Source organism: Priapulus caudatus, unplaced genomic scaffold (genome assembly GCF_000485595.1).
Source record: "Priapulus caudatus unplaced genomic scaffold, Priapulus_caudatus-5.0.1 Scaffold17, whole genome shotgun sequence".
In the NCBI taxonomy this organism is placed as follows: domain Eukaryota; kingdom Metazoa; phylum Priapulida; class Priapulimorpha; order Priapulimorphida; family Priapulidae; genus Priapulus; species Priapulus caudatus.
In genome coordinates this window covers 886,061-901,993 of record NW_014577078.1, presented here as the reverse complement: position 1 = coordinate 901,993, position 15,933 = coordinate 886,061, and the positions used below count along the sequence as shown (strand labels likewise).

The 15,933-nt window shown below is 40.7% G+C and overlaps 1 protein-coding gene across 2 annotated transcripts in view; it reads right to left on the bottom strand.

Annotated features, from left to right (window-relative positions):
- The window catches only part of LOC106810562 (la-related protein 4-like), a 71,810-nt gene that overhangs the window by 50,505 nt on the left and 5,372 nt on the right, over window positions 1–15,933 (bottom strand). The window contains exon 2 of one of the 2 annotated variants that reach the window (XM_014813983.1): window positions 8,344–8,439. In XM_014813983.1, coding sequence (XP_014669469.1) covers window positions 8,344–8,394 — 51 coding nt within the window. In that variant the 5' untranslated portion in view covers window positions 8,395–8,439. Of the gene's footprint in view, window positions 1–5,255; window positions 6,439–8,343; window positions 8,440–15,933 lie in introns of those variants that run through there. The other variant, XM_014813976.1, reaches the window with a different exon arrangement.

Genomic DNA, 15,933 nt, shown 5'->3' with positions numbered 1-15,933 from the left:
CTAACGCCGAACCCTCCCGCACTCGCCGCGGCGAGTGTGCTGTGACGCTATGATAATAATATATATAGAGTATATTATATATATATTATATATAATATATATCTATTCTATATCTTACTGACTCTGTCCCAAGTGCCTGTGGTCATGTGTCTATGCTCGTTCTCATTTCGCACGTGAATTCTGCGGCGATTGTGTATGTCATAATTAATGAAAATCAGTATTAAAAGAAAGTTCTGTGATATAATACTTAACCGACATTTCACCTACTGCATACAGTTCTACTGCATTCACTACATGCAAAACAGTTGGCAACAGGTGCAATACCCATGCCACTAAATGCCACTCAAATGCTTATTCAACAGAATAAAATTAACCAAAATTACATGTCACAGACTCCGACGTAGGTGAAAAACAATTGCTAGTCAATACTAGCTTTTTTCGTTGTACGGTTGCCTAAATGACCTATATCATTTATTATAAAACTCATGTTAATTAAAACCAAACAAGAAAAATTTTTGAATTCTAATTTTCAAGTGGGCATTAATTTAAGTTAATCTTATTTTTCATTGAAGTTAATCGCCTTGCATCACTACTGCTCACGCATACTGTAATCACTTAAGAGATTCAAAGCCCATAAAACTACAGATATGTCTATGCGATTAATAAAATATCAAAGTTGATATGTTTATATTTATGATGGACCAAAATGTTACCAAATGTCCTTATTCCCCGTTTTATACTAATAGAAATTTCAGTTTTGTTTCAGGGTTAGTTTTGATGCGAAAATAAATGTTTCAGATCTGAAAGTCTGAAATCTGGGCGAGAGACGGCGCTACGCCTAAATGATATCCTTAATATGGGTGTTGCTATCCCCCCGGGCGTGGAGTGACGGTCACGTGATACAGTTGACGTATACTTCAAAACTTAATTAACAGTAACCACACAGACCAACGGATACAGTGTAGTGTACGGTGTAGTGTATCCGTTAGTCTGTGGTAACCATAACCCTAACTCCAACACTAACCCTAACACTAAATATCTATATATATCGGATCTCTATATATAGGGGCGTCATCCACAAAAATTAATCTATGGTGTGGAGACAGATATCATGATGCAAAAACCCTAACCTTAACCCTGATCCTGACCCTGACCCTGACCCTAACCCTAACCCTGATCCTATCCCTAATCCTAACACTAGTGCTGCCACGTTGCGGGACCGTCACTCCACGCCCGGGGGATAGCAACAGACCCTTAATATTATTTCGAACCAGTAAACATAATTTAATAAATAAAGAAGTGCTAACAGGAAAAGGAAGTCGATAAAGAATAGCGAAGAGATGGACGATTTTTTCGCTTTAATTATTCATATGCCGTAATGGAACGAAGGCTTTCAATAATATAAAGGACGTTGTTTCTAACACGTTTGTTGCATGTTTTGCATTTGTATAAATTTAACTTTTATGCTCAAATAATTGCCAACATAACATCTAACAGGTAAAAAATACAGTTTATGATTCCATCCCTCTCCTTCTAAATTATTCAGATTATTAATTGAAATCTCATGCATTTTCAAAGCTCAGGCTTATTTAGCATGCCTGACTTCCTTAGATGTATATATATATAACATATACACATAACTAGGGTTGTTTTTTTAATCCACAGACGTGGCAAATATGGGTTACTAGTGAGTCACCTCGTGAAAGAGAATAGTACACGGATGTCTGTAAAAACTAACAGCCCCATAGTATATTATAACACGTATATATATCACACGTATTATCAGGAGTGAATAATAGAGAATCTCTATTAATTATTCACACCTGATTATATTATATAGTTCTGTCATATCATGACTCATATGGCACAAAGTCATACCCATGCACACGTGTCGTGTGCTTCTGTGTTAGACCGTGCCAGAATGCCTGCTGGTGTTTCGAGATATATTGATCTTTACACTGTACCTTCACAATATAGTTTAAAGATGGCAGCACTGCACATAGTCTGAAATCGGATGAATGCATAGACAGTTTTGATGTCTATTACTTTGTAAAATTTCATTACCCCTCCCTAATATCGTAAAGAAAGGCATACGAAACGCATTTCTGTAACTGCGTTGTTAAATTTCACCTCAGTGTATCACTCATTGTCATCGCTAGCATCATATATATAGTATTCATATCAGTTCCTTCAAACGGTGGCGCAACGCCATAATAATAATAATGATAATAAATAATAATAATAATAACTAATAATGGCAGTTGTCGCCAACTACATGTATCCCCCGCGATCTAGTATGAATGAAATATCTCCGTAAGGACGTACAAGCGTAGGTAATATGTGAAATCAAGGCCACAAAAGACCAAAGGTGTCGTAACACATTACGTATCTAGCCTCAGATGTGCAAGTTATTTCAAAGTTTGTTACCCTAAGCGGGTGGGGGGGGAGGGGGGCTCAATGTCAAATTAAAGGCCGGCCAGTAATGCCGTTTTGGTATGCGACACAGCCTTCTCCCCAAGATGTGTAAGTATACCACAGTTGCCTGCGCTAGGTCAATTAGCGCGGCCGAGTTATAAGCAGAATTGGAAATATGCTCGTCAACGGTCAAGGTCAAATTAAGGTCGCAGTGACTGTGAATTTTGGCGTACGCGACAACACCTTCTCCCCAAGGATGTGTAAGTATACAAGTTTGGTCGCGCTACAGTCCAATTAGCGGACAGAGTTATAGGACTACGATGCGGAAGGTAAAAATATGCCATCAAGGTCAAGGGTCAAGGTTCAAGATCATAATAAAAGTGTCGCTAGTGACCTGGTTTTTGGATGCGGACACATCCTTTCTCCGCAAAAATAGTGTAAGTATACCAAGGTTTAGTCGCACTACGCGTCAAGTACGGGCCGAGTTATAGAGGCGGAAGCGGAAATATGATAAAGTCTAAGGTCATGGGCCGATAAAAAGGTTCGCAGTGAACCTGGTTTTCACCTTAGGGTTCAATTAAGGGTCGGAGTTATAAAGCGAAGGGTAAAGTTTGTCTGCCGGTTGGTGGCGTCTGCGACAGACATGAAAACCATTAGTTATTCCCGCAATACTTCGTCGCAGGGTTGGGATAAAATAATAATAAAATAATAATAATAAATCTCTAAAAATAAGTTTGGTATCTGTTTTTTGGCACAATAACAACAACAACATTAATATGTTGTTTTTAGATACGTGCACACAGATAGACTTATCTCATATATATATAGCTGCCCTGTCAGAAACTTTGCTTCATGTCATGCAAATTGTGAGAGAATATAATTTATAGTGACGAAACCGTGTCGTATTCAAAAAACTTTTTTTGAAAGAATCAACACACGAATTTTCAGGTAATACTCCTGGTGGTTGGTGGGTCATTTATGATCTAAGGGAGAATCAGAGATACAAAACTCAAGCGTGTAAGGTAAAGTTTGAATATATTTATTTCACATATTGATAGAATAAAATTCAAGTTGAAAAAAACTACGCAAACACGCTGTTTAAAACTAGTGTCATTACTCTTCTCTATTATGGACTCTTGATATATATATGCAGTAAAACTTACAATCTTCATTACCTCCTGCCAGGGGCTTGGCAGAGGTTATGTTTCACCGAGCGTGTTCGCTGTTTGAGTGTTGGTTTGTGGGGTTTGTGGTTTTGTGGGCGTCGTGTACGCTCGCTGATTGGCTAGATTGGCCCCGCCCACCCCCCCCCTGCCAGCCGCCGGGAACCGCCTGTATTCATACAGGTTAAGCGCTAACTGAAAAGTTATGGACGGATTGCTCATAAAATTTTTCAAGATATGCGTCCAGAAAATGATGAGATTTTGTGGCGAATCCAGATCCGATTAATTAATTACATTCATTCATTCAATTAATAAAATTTTCAGGATAACGGTCAGGAAATTGGGTAACTTAGAATGATTAATTTTTTGGTTTGTGGATCCGGGATCCCAATTAATTAATTAAAACTAATTAATTAATAGATAAAATTTCCAGGATAGCTTCAGGAAATGGGGCTAACTTAAAATTGATTACTTTTGGTGCGTGATACCGGATCGCAATTAATTAATTTAATTAATTAATTAAATTTTTCCACTTAATTAATTAAATAAATAAAAAAATTTCACATAAGAGAATTCAGCTTGCCTTGGCGTTGAGGTCCTGTGGCTCTCCGAGTGCTCTAGCTTACTGTTGGTTCTTGTAATATTCTCTCTTCATCTCCATGTCCGCTTTCTATTTGTGCTGTCTGATCTGACTGACTGGAAGCTGACTGACTGACTGACTGAACTGAACTGACTGACATGACTGAACTGACTGACTGACTGACTGACTGATCTGGACTGACTGACTGCTGGACTGCGTACTGGACTTGACTGAGCTGGACTGACTGGACTGACGTGACTGCCTGCTAATGCCTGCCTGCCTGCCTGACTGCCTGCCTGCCTGACCCTGCCTGCCTGCCGCTCTCTCTCTCTCTCTCTCTCTCTCTCTCTCTCTCTCTCTCTCTCTCTCTCTCTCTCTGTCTGTCTCTCTGTCTCTCTGTCTCTCTGTCTCTCTGTCTCTCTCTCTCTCTGTCTCTCTCTTTTTAACCAACGTCCACAAGATTATGTACTCTTTACCTCCGCGCAACGGAGTTGCAGGGAGGTAATGTGATCCCTCTCGTGTGATGTGTTCGTGTGTGTGTGTGTAGCCAGCAGCTATCGATTCAGCACCAGCTCGCCTTAGGGCGTCGAGTCAGCAGCAGCTCGCTCGCTTGCGCGCAACAATCAATATTTCAGCGATTCTACTACTACAAGCTAGAACTACTAGAAACTGCAACTAAAACTGAAACTAGAGTCAGCGAGCGGGCGGGGCGATCGATAGCGCGTCGAGTCAGCGAGTGGCGAGTCAGCAGCAGCCACCAGTGAGCGGCGAGGCAGCAGCAGGCGAGTCAGTCAGCAGCCGCCACCAGCGAGCACATACATGTTACATGCTCGCGGAGGTATGCACTCTCCGTGAGTGCCCTCTGTCTAGTATTAAAATGTTATTCTTATGTAACTCTTATTATGTAATCTCACACCACAATGACATCCCATAAGACCGCTCGTCATCACGCGGGCACACTTCACAGATCCCAAACCACCCGATTCAGAGAACATGCGACCGTCAATCTGAAATGTATGACGCTATCGCCATACCTGTCAGGTGTGTAACACTCACCGAGCATGCACGCTCGCGCACAAGTCGGTATTGACACTCACCCGGCAGCTGTACGGTACTAACGATCCATGCACGGGGTACACTGGCGTACAGAACACCGTCTTGCAGAACACAGGAACCGTTCCTACCACGGTGTTTCCCATCCTGATGGCTTGTCACGCGACGGAGCGAAGTGCTCGACAGTTGCAGTCACGCCAACACGCGACGTCGGTGAATTTGTCACCATAAAAGGCTTACAAAGCACTTGAATCTGCCGTGACACGAAACTAATCCACTTCACTGACGGTCACGCAATGTCAAGCGCACGTGGAGGTCTACACGTGCAACAAGTAAATATCCAATTCCTAATTTGCTAAAGATGCTCGACACTTTTTATACAGGCTGAGTAAATTCCAGAGAGCGTTTTAACGTGTACAGAAGTGCGAGATAAGACGCTGCAGCTGTTCTAAAATTAGACTACGTACACCATGTACATCTTTAGTTGGTGTACTACCAGGTCCGTCTGCAAGCCTTACGAATTATATATGCTCTGTATCACACTTCTTGGACACTACGATCAGGTATAGATCCGCATACTATTTTGCACTGACCTTTAGTACGTACTGGTCACGCGCTCATCACTTAGAAGTAGAACACACACACAAGCGTATGAATGGATGTAATAAATGCTTCGTCCTTTTTCACCATAACTATACAGCCATTTACAGTTGGGTTGGTTTTTGAGGGGTGAAGCCAATCTCGTTGTAATACAAACCCGAGTCTTTATTCACCGAGTGAATTGACCTGCACAACAAAATTTTCCATGCACTTGCTTCCCATAATCACAACACTGAAATCTCATTGAAATTGTTCGTTCAATAAGTAGACATCGTGAATGAGCACACCTCTCGAACTCGACGTCAAACGCACGCCACCCGCGATCAGGTCAACAACAAACGCACCAGTTAATAAGTCCGGTTTTAAAGACAAGTGAGCAAACAGAGACGATCGACATACGTGCATCTGTTAGTGTCGGGCCGGTGCCGCAACATGGCAGCGCCCATGCGAGTCCTTGACGCTCATCCTACAGCTCATGGGAACCACGTGCCTATGCCTGCCTGCCTCTCTGCCCCTCCTCCCTGACTGCCAGCCTCTTCCAGCATATCTCTTACAATAGCGCTACCAAAAATAAACCGATAACGAGTGGCTGTGTAAACGCACAAGATGCGGGATGCATTACGCAGGAAGCTGTGTTTCGCTTGATCTCGTTCCAATGCGTCGACGACTGATAGAGCACCACACCTAACGAAAGTCATACAGGGACTTGTATTTAGTTAAACAGGCAATCTCAGGCTCATGTGACTGATTTCGTCCTAATAATTACATCGATAGCCCACAGTAGTATTACTAATACTAGTGTATAGCCCTAACCCTGTAAAATTATGTTGACTGCATGCTTGACGTACGCAAACCAAACCTGTATGTACGCTCTCCACTTTTTTCAACTTTATTTACTCACATGTGTTGTAGTTGCAAATGTTGGAAGGCTTAGAGATGCATCACGAGCATTAGGTGTCAACAATATTTTGCTTGATGACATCTTTCCTATTTTTTGGTCAAATAAACAAGGCCTTCACACAGTTTAATTCGAAGGCAGAATAATGCCTCGTCAAAAATATCTGATAAACGTGCAAGATTATCAGACACAACTTCACACAAGGGTAAAACTTACAAGTCAGGTGAAACTTAGTGACTATATATAGTATGCAGCATCAGCAAATCCTAGACCCAAGATGCCAATCCGGTACACAATATTAATTATTCAGTCGTACAGTAACCGGAGTAGATGAATAGAGAGATTCATTCCCTCTATTATTTATTTTCTCTATTCGTGTACTTCAGATAGTATTCTTGCCACGACTTATTAAATGTCCGGTTTGAAATTGCTGTGCACTATAGTTGAACCAAACATTCCAAGAATGAACCATCAATCCCTTGATTATCTAACAAAAATTGCAGACTTAGCAAACATATATATATGAGTTAGTGTACCATGATATCACCCCTATTTAGAAAACGAAGAAATCGCACGCACGCAGCACGCACGCACGCACGCACGCACGCACGCACGCACGCACGCACGCACGTACACACACACATACACGCACATGGGCACACACGGACGCACGCACGCACGCACGCACGCACGCACGCACGCACGCAGGCGAGTCAGTCAGCAGCCGCCACCAGCGAGCACATACATGTTAGATGCTCGCGGAGGTATGCACTCTCCGTGAGTGCCCTCTGTCTAGTTAATATATAGATTGCTGTTCTACCACATGTCAAGGTATTTCACTTTCACTCAAGATGTGTGCACCAAGGTCATGACCACTGGCCAGGCATAATTAAGTTCATATCAGTGTTACTTGCATCCACAACTTGAGAAGAAATGTGTACAGTACCATGAACAAGAATTAGTACATTTTAAGGCATCCCTGGAAAGCAGTGCCATTTTCAAGAACGGTACACATAACGAAATATTTCCTACCACAAAGTTCATACCTTTCTGTTTTTGTACTATTGTGTTGGATTACATTATTGCACCTGACATAGACATGTGTATAGTTAATCTGAGTTATTGATGCTGGTCCCTAGACTTTCTTTAGAAAAACGATGGCCTATAATCTGTAATAATGAATTCCCATTTTAGTGATCTTAATTGCCATATCAGGGACAGCAGCATTCAACATTTGTATAGATGCATGGCTACAGGCTACATCCGTAACCAATCAGTAATGTAATTAATTATGCATCATTATACGGCTATTACATAGCTACAAAATTTTAAGTATGTGTGTAAGAATATCAATTGAATATCATTTGTTGCACAAAAAACATTATAATATTCAGTTATATATGAGAAGTACAATCACACACGAATACTGGGGCAGTGTCGTACAACATTATGATGAGTATCTAGGAGCAGAGGATGGGGACTGGAGATGGACCCACATGAGGAGGGGCTAGCATCAGTACCTACATCGCGAGGGGCAGGAGGCTAGAGACAGCTGTACACAGGGTGGGGTGGGGCCACAGAGTGGAGGTGTGGCTGGAAATGGATATGCGCAATATAAGAGTCTATATACTCACCGGAGAGTTGAGCTGTAGCTCCACTCCTGACGTCCCCCGATCTGATGTCATGGGGCTCAGATTGGCACGTTGGCACTGTCCCCGACCTCAACACCCCTAAAAGATCAAATAAGCAGAGCTATAAAAGACAACAACCACTAGCTGACAACATGAGAAGCTTGGTAAGGCCATTCAGTATTAGCTACACCCTCACCTCAGCGGGCTAAACTACTGATTTTGAAAATCCTTATGACCTAGAAATGTTGCTGCCACCAAGTTCAAGCGTCAACTACAAAGTCATTTTTTATGTCGCATCTTTAGACCAATTAGAGTATTAGACCAATATCAGATACATACTTATCACAATTACACCTTCTAAACTCCACTTGTAAGTAAGTTAATTAAAATTTGTGGAATAGTTATTTTCATGGCATTCATGTCCGTTTATTACACTGAATTTGAATATTTGGTGACTTTGATCCATGTTATTTGATGTGCGTGTAGTAAAAAACTAGTTTCCTCTGTAAAACATACCTAGGTACACAAAATACACGACTAAATACACACGCATGCATAACTATGTCTGTGTATCAACACTCAACTGGCACTGCATAAATATATGGCACTCGTACTGTATTATTCAATCCGTTTCTAAATTCGAATACTAGCCTATTCATTATGTGTACGGTGTATCACTAAGAGAAAGAGGAAATACTCCTCCGTTTTGAACATATCTTCTGATTTCTGGAGCACAATTCCTTTTATCGATAGAAATTGAACCATTGGTAAGCTGCCAATACACTCATTTAAAACTTCAAAATCATATCTAATATTCGATCAAAAATGTATTTCTTATCCCTGATTTCTATGCTGACATGACCACGTCTGTGGGCACGCACGCACGCCACATGACGCGCAAGTGACTGGTTAACATCAAGTGCTGCCATCTGTCATCTATACATGGACACATTCAGAAACGATCATGGATTGCAATCGGTCCATATATTGCTGTATAATGAATAAAGAATGTTACAAGACACTAGCCTGGTAACCGGCGTTGCTCGGGGAAAAACACTTAGGAACAACTTTTAAGAGAAATTTCAGCCGCATATACTTACTTAATTCTAAACTATTTTCACCCCACCCCCCTTCACGCATACGATCCCCATCAGAATGGAAAGAGAAGCGTACTGGATTCACAATCTAATACACTATCCAGCCACACGGACTCAATCTACGGGTAGAGATTCCGGGATGGATAGAAGACAGTAATTACCCTCCTACCAGCATGGTATACACGCGAGGTTTAATATAATATTCTCAATCTAGGGTAGCGGGTGGCTCGGTTTACCTTTTAATAACTTTTTTTACTAAGGATAGATTCGTAGCAGAGAAACAAACAATAAGAAATAATCTGACAAAAACAGTTCGAACGATTCTATGATTCTGTGTAGTCAAAGCTTCTGGATATATACAACATTGTTATGAAATTGCGCCAAGTTATTATGAATATGCCTCTCTGGCTTTGCAAGCCTCGTCTCGCCTTTTTACAATACAAGGTAATCAAGGCTCGGCAACGTTACATTGTAGCATCTAGCTTGTCCCCCCCACCCCCGTCTAGACTTGCAACAACCATCGTGAGCAGTGAGCAAGTAAAGATGGCTCTCAGAATATGTCTTTGGACGAGGGGTTATCATTATTTTACATAAACAACCGAATGGGAAATATGAATGAATTTAATCGAACCTCTCCTTCTCTATCATCCCGCTCACCTCTCCAGCTTTTTCCCTCCCTCCCTCTCTCCCCCCTCCGTTTTCTGAGCTCGTGCAAGTCACTACTTTGTTTAGACTAAGCAGGGGCACGCAGGATAGCCCATGGCGATCGTAATTGTTGATCAAAAAAATACTTCCACACCTGAGCTATGAAAAGATAAGAGGATAATTGGTCATTACTAATACAGGTGAAGCTTCGCGCCAGTGAGCTAGCTAATTGCGCACACAACCCAGATAATTTGTCACCCTAATTACCTTGGCCAAGTTTACAGGCCTTTGACAGTAGTCATTTGACTGTTTCCCAAATATTACGTTACATTAATATTGTGATCGAAAATAAGCACAGCATATTGACCAATAACTAATACAAAAAGAATAGTAAACTGGAGAGAAAACTTTGTCACTTGGTGTGCATGTTGATACAGAGACAATTTAACTTGACTCTCTTTCAGAATTTTGTTAGCAGTTAAGTTTTATAGATTATTGCCACTAGGTTAGGATTATTCGTTTTTACTTATTTAGATTAACGTTCCTTTTAGACCAGTTACAAACCTAGCGGCCTGTTGTCAGAATGATCACATAGTTGGGCTTAACTCAGTCTACAGGACAAAACATGCAAGTGCTTCTGATACCGGTTTAGGAGAGAAGGCTAGTTATCGCACTAATCTTCGCTCCAATCATCGTTGACATTGGTCCCCTGATAAGAATGCAGTTACAACCACCTGTTGGAGATACGAGTTGACCCCACAGTACACAAATGGGTGACTGGCCGGGCATGTACAAGATTTCTCACAATACAAGACAAAGTACAAGACAAAAGACAAAAGACAAAAGACAAAGACAAAAGACAAGTACAAGACACGCACAAGAAAAGTAATATATCGCCTTGTTGATCGCCCTAAGCAGATAAAGCCTAATTTTGACCCTAAACATAACTAACATACATCATTGGGTTATGAATAGAATTATATTAGAGTTTATGTGAGGGTTAGGTTAACGTTAGGGGAAGGGCTAGGGTTGAGGTGATGCTGTGTGAAAATGACGATGTTGATGACGACGCATGTACGTCCTATAGGGCTCCTAAAATAGGCTCAAGCCAGTCTATTTTATCCCAGCTACTGCTAATCTTGTGGAAAACTTAATTGAATCCTGGATTAAGCAGGCACCTCAAAACATGGAATCACAATCGTATGCTGGGATTCAGCTGCAAAATGTTAGGGTCTCAGATTAATGAATTCCAAAATTTTTAGCCTTTGTAAACGACTACAAAGGTTTTTGCCACAGTATTGTCAATTTAAATCTAAAGTAACATCAGCATATGAAGTAAATTAAAGTTGGTTCAATCCTTCAATATCTCGTAAAGAAAGTTTGAATCTACAGCAGTAAGTTGTCAGTATAAGAGATACTTTTCCATAGATTCTCTAAGGCTTTTAGCAAATGTTACTTCATAAGATTCCACAAGCGTGGTCACAGATAACAGTTCAAAACACATTATTCTTTCAGCCAATTTGATGCGAAATGGTCCACATTATAGGCAGGGTCGGTCAAACGTCTATGGACCAGTCTGCAGTCTGCACTAATAAAAAAACGTATAGGCAATACCTTACATAGCAGCACAGTTACAATGATTCTGCATTATGAAGTATATGACAGCATGTCTAATAGAGTATGAGACACTCCAAAAAAATAACATTAACCCAACCATGGCTGCTTCTAAGGGCTCTGCAGATTAGAATTATGCTAGTGACAGTACTAGCGTATGCAGCAATATTACACCTCCAAGCAGTTTTTCCAGTTTGAACTGTTTCAAATGGAACTGGAAAATGTAAATAAATAATTCATTTTGACAGCAACTAGTTTAATCAGCCAGTTATTATTCTAGCAAAAGTATAGTTTGGTTGTATTGTGAACATGGTTTTTACAATGTTACATGTGTAGTAATTTAAATCGGAATACGAGTTCTAGACAAAATACACGATATAAGTTATACATTTACACATGCCACTTTTACTTGGCATGACTTGACAATGCATTCATCAATTTAGACACTTCTTCAACTTTTAACGCAATGTTCAGTAAAAACAGCATTAATGGTATGGGCCAGGGGAACCTTCATACAACTTTCATCGATTGCCAGCCACGACATGCCACTAATTAAACATCATTGCCGCCTACGTTTCCAGGACGTAAATTTTAAACTTAAATGCACACAGATCTATACACATGATATGAATTTCCTGGTATATATATGAAAATGACTTCCGCGTTTTATAGTGATCATCCACACCAACGGAACTATCATCACACATAATAATAACACAGGGGTTAATAATGACATTACTCATTTGTCAATACAATTTGTCACTATTAACCCCTGATATCATAATTAATATGACAAACTATCCATGGAAAACTATCAGGCTAGTTAAATGCGATTCTGCACGGCATTCGATCAATGTGATCCTGCGAAATTTTCTGTTAAACCAGGAAGAGGCTTTTATATATATATGTTATTGCTTCAATGTTGATACGTTATTGATCAACATGCCTGACAAGGAATGTTAACCTGGGTTTTCTCAGACAACTGTTATGGCCTACACTGAGTTTAGGTTAAATAAGATTTTCAGTGACATAAAAATAACAAGAAATAAATAGCTCAAATTATAATCACTGGTTATTCATCCGTGCCAGTCATGAACCAATAGTGCAAAACTGAGATAAGCAATAGATCACACTAAACTAGCTGTTGGTGCAACCTAACTCACTCGTTTTGAACTCAGTAAGTAAATTCAATAGTCTGGGATTAATAGACTATTGGTAATTTCTTTCCTGCTGCTGCCTTTTTAGTAGAGAAATCGGGTACAAACTACAATACAATTCAGTGACATGCTAGAACAAAGTAAGCAGCACATTTTCTGAGTTATTCACTATATTATGTAAAGTACTCTTATTATTTACAAATTTTAGTAATTAATAAATCAAGACAAGACGTCTGATGTATTGTTTCAAGGTAGTCAATAGCATGTGCAAATTACATCAGTACACTATTTGAATGCATTATATAGTATAAACCCATCTAGAAATATCCGCTAGTTTATGAATGTTCTCAGAAGGGGGAGGATAGAGTGCAATACATTTAGTGAAATACATACAAAATGTGATGTGACTCCAATACAACTGACAATGTTCCCATCACATTCCCGGTTTGGCACCAATGTATGGCATGTTTTTTGTTTCATAATTCGATTTTTGTTTTATGGTTGATTTATCAGTTTATCACATATAACATTCGATTTATCACATATATAACATTCGATTTATCACATATAACATTTGATTTATCGCATATAATATTTGATTATTTAATCATATGTTATATGCAATAAATCGACAATAATTCCCTGTTTTAAATGTTCACATTATTTGATTTTATATCAGAAAAGAGAATCAAACCATTCGATCCTGGCATCAAACCATTCGGTTTTGGAATCGAATCATTCGATCCGCGAATCGAATCATTCGATCCGTGAATCGAATTATTCGATCCGAGAATCGAATGATTCGATCCGTGAATCGAATGATTCGATTCACGGAAATACGTGCTTTCCGGCTGGCCGGCTCGCGAATTTTTTTTCCCCAAACGGTACAACATAGGAAGAATTTAGCGCCGCCTAATTGGCTGCTTCGATTTGCTTTGACTGAAGAAAACCTTCCAAACAAGAGAACAAACGCTATTTGTAAATGTTTGTTTTGGTTTATGACCGCTAGATAAGTAAGTTTTCTGATGTATTTTCCATAAAAAACATATTTTACTCATTTTATATAACATATAATATTACTATAATTGCAATTATTTGTGCAAATGTGTTATTTTTATCTCAATCTTAAGTTATGAGAGGGTCTGGGCTTATAGCTGCCGAGTTTGGTTTAGTTAGGAAATGATAATACGATTAGCGTATCGTTCTGCGTATACGGCAGTATTAACAGGCATCAGGATATGCAGTGTATACGCAATCGTAATCGTCATCGTCATCGTCGGTGTTTCGTACACGTTCAAGGTGATCGACGTAATAAAGCTTCGAAGAGACAGATTCTGTTGGTGACGCATACATCTTCATTTCGTTGTCTACAGTTACAGTTACAGTTACAGTTACAGGGCTTGATCTCGTAATACTACATACGTACGTATACGTACTCATACTATAGCATAGCACTTCGCTCTGTCGCAGGAGGAAGGAGCGAAGGGCTATAGTACTAGAGCTATACGTACTCGTACTCGTTGACGCTAGCTAGACTGAGCAAAAAGTAAACAAACATTTGTTATTAAATGACACATGTGTTACTGTTAGTAATTGTCTACATTTGAAAATACATGTACACAAAAAATTGCAATTATAGTGATATTATCATATATTATATTTTATATTAATGAGTAAAATGTGTGTTTTAAGTTTTTCATGGAAAATACTGATACATCAGAAAACTTTTTGTTCAGTCTAGCATCAACGAGTACGAGTACGTATAGCTCTATACGTACTAGTACTATAGCCCTTCGCTCCTTCCTCCTGCGACGAAGCGACGGGGGCTATTGTACGTGTGAGTGTATACGTACGTAAACTATGTAGTATTACGAGAGCCCCGATCCTCTCATAACTTAAGATTGAGATGAAAATAACACATTTGCACAAAGAATTGCAGTTATAGTGATATTATATGTTATATTAATGAGTAAAATATGTGTTTTTCATGGAAAATACATCAGAAAACTTACTTATCTAGCGGTCATAAACCAAAACAAACATTTACAAATAGCGTTTGTTCTCTCGTTTTGAAGGTTTTCTTTAGTCTAAGCAAATCGAAGCAGCCAATCAGAAGGCGCTAAATTCTTCGCTATGTTATACCGTTTGGGAAAAAAAATTTCGCGGCCCGACCGCTGACCTTGACCTTCCCTTCTCTGTTTTGTACATTCCCTCTGACACCGGTTGCGTTCCCGCATCGCGATCACTTCCCTGGCGTGTGGGATTTCCCCGCTTACAACAAGTGCATTCTGCGGGCCGGCCGGTGAGCACAAGACGCCTCGATCGCTCCCTCCCTCTCTCCCTCACTTACCACCTCGACCCCCGACCTCTCTCCCTCCCTCTCACTCACCACCTCGGTCCCTCCCTCTCTCACTCACTCACTTACCACCTCGACCCCCGACCTCTCTCCCTCCCTCTCACTCACTCACCACCTCGGTCCCTCCCTCTCTCACTCACTCACTTACCACCTCGACCCCCTCCCTCCCTCCCTCACTCACCACCTTCTCCCCTTCCTCCCCCTCCTCTACCTCCTCCCCCTTCTCTTTCCCCACCACCTCCTCCCCCTTCTTCTCCACCAGCTTCTCCCCCTCCTCTACTTCCTCCACATTCTCTCACTCTCCTCTACCTCCTCCACCTTCTCCCGCCATCCTCTACATCCTCCTTCTTCTACCTTCTCCCCCTCCTCTACCTCCTCTACCTCCTCTCTCCCCTATCTCCCCACTCCTCGTCCTCCTCCTCTACCTCCTCCCCCTCCTTCTCCACCACTTTCTCCCCCTCCTCTACCTCCTCCGTCTTCTCCCACCATCCTCTACCTTCTCCCTCTCCTCCTGTACCACCTTCTCCCCTCCTCATATACCTCGTCCCTCTTCCTCTATTTCGATCCACGGATCGAATGATTCGATTCCGTGAATCGAATACTTCGATCCGGGAATCGAATCATTCGATCCGTGAATCGAATCATTCGATCCGTGAATCGAATCATTCGATCCGTGAATCGAATCATTCGATCCGTGAATCAAAGCATTCGATTCGTGAATCGA